The following is a 5000-nucleotide window of genomic DNA, read 5'->3' as shown; positions in this document are numbered from 1 at the left end:
TTAAACAGTGCCTTTTAACACGGCAACAATTTTGCTAATTAAAACGGAACAGAACCAAGAGAAAATAACCGGTATTTATTTACCTTAATTTCTCTTGTGTTTGAAACCACAAGTCACTTTAATCATCTTCGCTGAAACCCATGAAGTCCTCTTCTTCAGTTTCGGAGTTGAACAGCCTCAGAAGCGCTTCGTCACATCTGTCTCCATCAGTTTCGCTCTCCGTGCCACTGTCATCCTCCGGTGAAGTTGGCTCTGAAGGGACAACGTTCTCTTCGCATAGCAGTCCAGCCTTTCGGAACCCCTTGGTGATGGTGGATTCTTTCACAGCACTCCACGCTGTTAGGATCCACTGACAGACATCAGAAAAGGATGCTTTTCGCATGCGGCCAGTTTTTGTGAATGACTTTTCACCACTTGTCATCCAAGTCTCCCACTCAACCCGGAGAGCGGCTTTAAATGCCCGATTCACACTGATGTCAAGTGGCTGCAAATACTTTGTTGTACCTCCAGGAATCACAGCTGGAATGGAGTTTGTTTTCTTGATCGCTGCTTTCACAGAATCTGTGATGTGGGCCCTCATGCTATCCAAAACAAGCAGTGCTTTTTTCCGGTGAAAAAATCCTCCCGAGCGCTTGCCGTAGCACTCCGTTAACCATTCCTTCATTAGGCCTTCCATCATCCACCCTTTGGTGTTAACTTTGACCACAATGCCTTTCGGAAGTTGTTCTTTCGGCATAGTTATCCGCTTAAAAATCACCATTAGAGGAAGTTTTTGTCCGGATGCCGTGCATGCCAGAATGCAGGTGAAGTGCGTTCTCTCGTGGCCTGTTGTTTTCAACAACACGGATGATGCACCTGTCTTGTTAACAGTCCTGGTTAGAGGCAGATCAAACGTCAAAGGTACTTCATCCATATTTATGATGTCGTCTGGTCTGATGGAGTTTTCTTGTATCTTTGTGTCAACGAATTTGTGGAAATTTTCAACTTTTTCCTGATAGTCAGCGGGGAGTTGCTGACAGAGAGTGGTCCGTGCCCTAATGGACAGGTTTTTACGTCTTATAAATCGGAAACACCATGACGGCCCAGCTTTAAAATCTTCAAAATTCATTTCGCGGGCGATTGTTTTGGCTTTCAGTCGGATCTGTACAGTGGATACACCTTGGCCACCTGCTCTCTGTGTGTTCACCCAGTCCTCCAGGACATTTTCAAGTTCAGGCCACCTGCTTTTATGTCCTCTGAAAGCCTTTTTTGACTTTTGGCATTGTATGAGCTCTTCACGCTGACGCCTCCATCGTCTCACCATAGATTCATTGATGCTAGGCTTGCGTGCAACAGCGCGGTTTCCTTCCTGGATAGCAAGATCGATGGCCTTCAGCTTAAAACGTGCATGATACGAACTTCTTCGTGCCATTACCAGTTGGTAATTTCTCGTGCGTGTTCTATCTGCTGAAGAAAAAGTACCGTATTCTTCTTTGCATTGATTTTTCGTCTTATTTTTTATTCTAATTCCGGTTAGAGCGCCCCTAGCGGTGGAAGAAAAATCCACAGAATAGCCGCACCTTTATTTAAGCCTCATGGTTCAAAATCTAGGGAAAAAGTAGCGGCTTTTCATCCAGAAAATACAGTAATCATTTAATGAACACAGAAAGGTCAGATTTTGGCAAGACAAAAGTTTTGTCGCCTACAGAAAATTGAACGAATAATTTACTTCAAATACAAAAATATGTTGCATAACGTCAGTGAATGAAGTAGTGGTGCTGTGAGATCCATATTTAATATCTTGTATGACTCCATGAGCTTGAAGGACGCATCCACACGGTTCGACAATGATTCATACAATTTGTTGATGAAGTCATCAGGAATAGCAAAGAAAGCGTCTTACATGCCTCCCAGAGTTCATCAAGATTCTTTGGTTTTGCCTTCCATGCTTCCTCTTTCATTCTACCCCAGACATGCTCAATGATGTTCATGTCTGGTGACTGGGCTGGCCAGTCCTGGAGCACCTTGATCTGCTTCACCTTGACAAACTTTGATGTAGAGATAGAAGTATGTGATGGAGCACCATCCTGCTGCAAAATTTGACCCCTTTTATGGTTGGGAATGTAAGAGGAGCTAATACTTCTTGATATTTTAGGATATTGATATTGTCTTCCACCCTGCAAATGTCTCGCACACCCCCAGACTGGATGGAACCACAGACCAGGATTTTTCCGCCACCAAACTTAACTGTTTTCTGGGTGAATCTTGGATCCATGCGGCTCCAGTAGGTCTCCTACAATATTTGCGGCGGCTGTGATGTAATTCAACCGAGGATTCATCTGAGAAACCCACCTTCTGCCACTTTTCCAGTGTCCATCCTTTTAGCAGGCTGTGGGCCTTGGCAAATGCCACACGCTTTTTAATTGCCTTTTGTTTAGTGCTGGTTTCTGTGCACTGATTCGACCATGGAGGCCATTTCCAGACAGAATTCTACAAACTGTTGTGGTTGACACAGGGACTTGAGGTGACCAGGCCTGGTGGAGTCTGCTGCAGTGGAAAAGGGGCCTTGGATTTTTGAATCAACAAATGGTCCTCCCGAGCAGTTGTCTTGCGGGGTCTGCCGGACCTGGGCTTGTCAAAAACATCTCCAGTCATTTCAGATCTTTTTCTTATTCTTTGTACTTGACGCTGAGACACATTGAAGGTGTCACCACCTCAGCAGTGGATCTGGTCTTCAGTCTCTTGATAATTAACACTTTGGTCTCAGGGTGGATCTTAGGCATGTTGTCAGAGGTCAAGTTGCAGTTGATGTGAAGGTCTGGTTCTGCTGGGTTCTTTTTATACACACCCACTAACTGATTGATCAGTAACTGATCACAGTGAGGCTGTAATCTAGGATTGGGTGCATCATATGACAAGGCCACAAGACTTTTGTCTTTCCAAAATCTGACCTTTCTGTGTTCATTAAATGATCAATCTTTTTTCAGTGAATAAATTTATTTTAGTTTATTGAGCATAATTTGGGAGGGTTTTAGCTTCATATGAGACATTTCTAAAACCAATCGATTAATTTAAAGTCAAGTTATAAGCTTTTGTTTCTACAAAATGGATAAGCGACAAGACTTTTGTCAGGGACTGAATATTACACTTTTTTTTTTCTTTTACAGTGTTGTTCTTCAAAAATATAAGACCCTTGTTTATGGTTCATATTTCATAAGTTCAGTGTCTTCTCTGTCACTATACATAAATTAAGGTCATCTGATTTTTTAGCTTCATAAACTGACTTACTGAGAGGACTTTTTTACCTTCAGGCAGAGTTTTGAGGTTGAGCCACTCTGCATCTGAGCGTCGGTTCAGTTTGTGGTCTGAAAGTTTCCTCCCGATTCCTCCATCATCACTGCTCTGCTTGGACTGAGGAAAAGACTGTTATACAGGACTGAGCCGGGACTAAGACGGGACTAAGACGGGACTAAGACGGGACGGGACTAAGACGGGACTAAAACGGGACTAAACGGGACTAAGACCGGACTAAGACCGGACTAAGACCGGACTAAGACCGGACTAAGACCGGACTAAGACGGGACTAAGACGGGACTAAGACGGGACTAAGACGGGACTAAGACGGGACTAAAACGGGACTAAGACGGGACTAAGACCGGACTAAGACGGGACTAAGACCGGACTAAGACCGGACTAAAACCGGACTAAGACCGGACTAAGACCGGACTAAGGGACTAAGACGGGACTAAATGTCTGTTCAGACCGGAGCATCACCTCTAACTGGACGCCATTGCATTTGAGTTTAGACAAGTTTGGACGCAGCGGAAAAATGGGAGAAAAATACTTGATGAGTGTCCAGGGCGTCCGTTACCCTGGAAACAAGTGCTATTTTCCCGGTCTTTTCCTGGAACGATGGACCAGGTTGAGTGAGTGACTTTAGTGTATTTATTACATAAAACCATCAGTGGAGGCGATTGGTTCTGTGGTTGTGGTGTGTATATATTTATACTCCGCTAATGTTTGTAGCTCCAGGCCCTGGTTCTTTCTCTTCTTTCGGATAATAACGTTGTTACGACACGGGATAATTGTCCCTAATTGGTTGACATGCCACATCCAACACCAAAAGTTCAGCCGACCACCTGGACATGTGTCTAGAGCAGAGGTGTCAAACTCATTTTGGTCCAGGGGCCGTATCCAACCTACTTTGATCCCAAAGGGGCCGGATCAAAAAACTCATGTTATATAAACCCCAAAAATAACAATAAGTTCAAATATTTGTGCAAAGAAACGCAAATCTATTACAGAATTTTTTTTTTTTTTAATTGATGAACTCTTTCTTTTACAAAATATTATATTATTATGAACAACCTGAAACTTAAAAAAAAAATAATAATTTCAACACAATGTTTTAACATTAACTTGTTTGCAAATAGGAATAAGTAAATTTTTCTTGGAGAATTCTGCACTCGGCTCCACTTTTCTATTTTTGACATTTTCCTGATGAGGGTGTCACGGTCAACAGTCAAAACGATCGTCCTTTAAGAGCGTTTGGAAAGAGACAAGTCTTCATTTGTGCTGCTCTGGTGGGAGGGGCCACGCACAGGGATGCTGGAGACGCTGCTATGATCAGCACCGCAGAAAATTAACAAGATTTTAATAGAAAATATAATTGAAATATCCATCCATCCATCCGTTTTCTTCCGCTTATTCGGGGCCGGGTTGCAGGGGCAGCAGTCTAAGCAGGGACTCCCAGAGCCTAATTAAAATATTTTAGTAGAAAATCAGCTGAGGGCTGGATTAAAAGTCTTGGAGGGCCGGATCTGGCCCCCGGGCCATATGTTTGACACCTGTGGTCTAGAGCGTTGATGCCTGAACGCCTTGACACCAGATTCACAGAGATTCGCAGGGCATTTAGGGCACAGGACACCCTAGACGTGCGTCCACATAGACTTCACATGTAAACTGGACACCCTGACGCTCCGGTCTGAACACACCTTAAGATGGGACTTGGACAGGACGAC

The 5000-nt window shown here is 43.7% G+C and overlaps 1 protein-coding gene across 4 annotated transcripts in view; it reads right to left on the bottom strand.

The window, feature by feature from the left end:
- Window positions 1–5000, bottom strand: part of slc39a10 (solute carrier family 39 member 10) — a 40184-nt gene that overhangs the window by 6391 nt on the left and 28793 nt on the right. For all 4 annotated transcript variants that reach the window (XM_055162481.1, XM_055162531.1, XM_055162588.1 and 1 more), the window contains one exon: window positions 3285–3390. In XM_055162481.1, coding sequence (XP_055018456.1) covers window positions 3285–3390 — 106 coding nt within the window. The remainder of the gene's footprint in view (window positions 1–3284; window positions 3391–5000) is intronic.

This window comes from Boleophthalmus pectinirostris, unplaced genomic scaffold, assembly GCF_026225935.1.
Source record: "Boleophthalmus pectinirostris isolate CB_2022bp ecotype Guang Dong unplaced genomic scaffold, ASM2622593v1 HiC_scaffold_1, whole genome shotgun sequence".
Lineage (NCBI taxonomy): Eukaryota > Metazoa > Chordata > Actinopteri > Gobiiformes > Gobiidae > Boleophthalmus > Boleophthalmus pectinirostris.
Note: the sequence above shows the minus strand (reverse complement) of the source record. Positions and strands in the feature narration are given on the sequence as shown.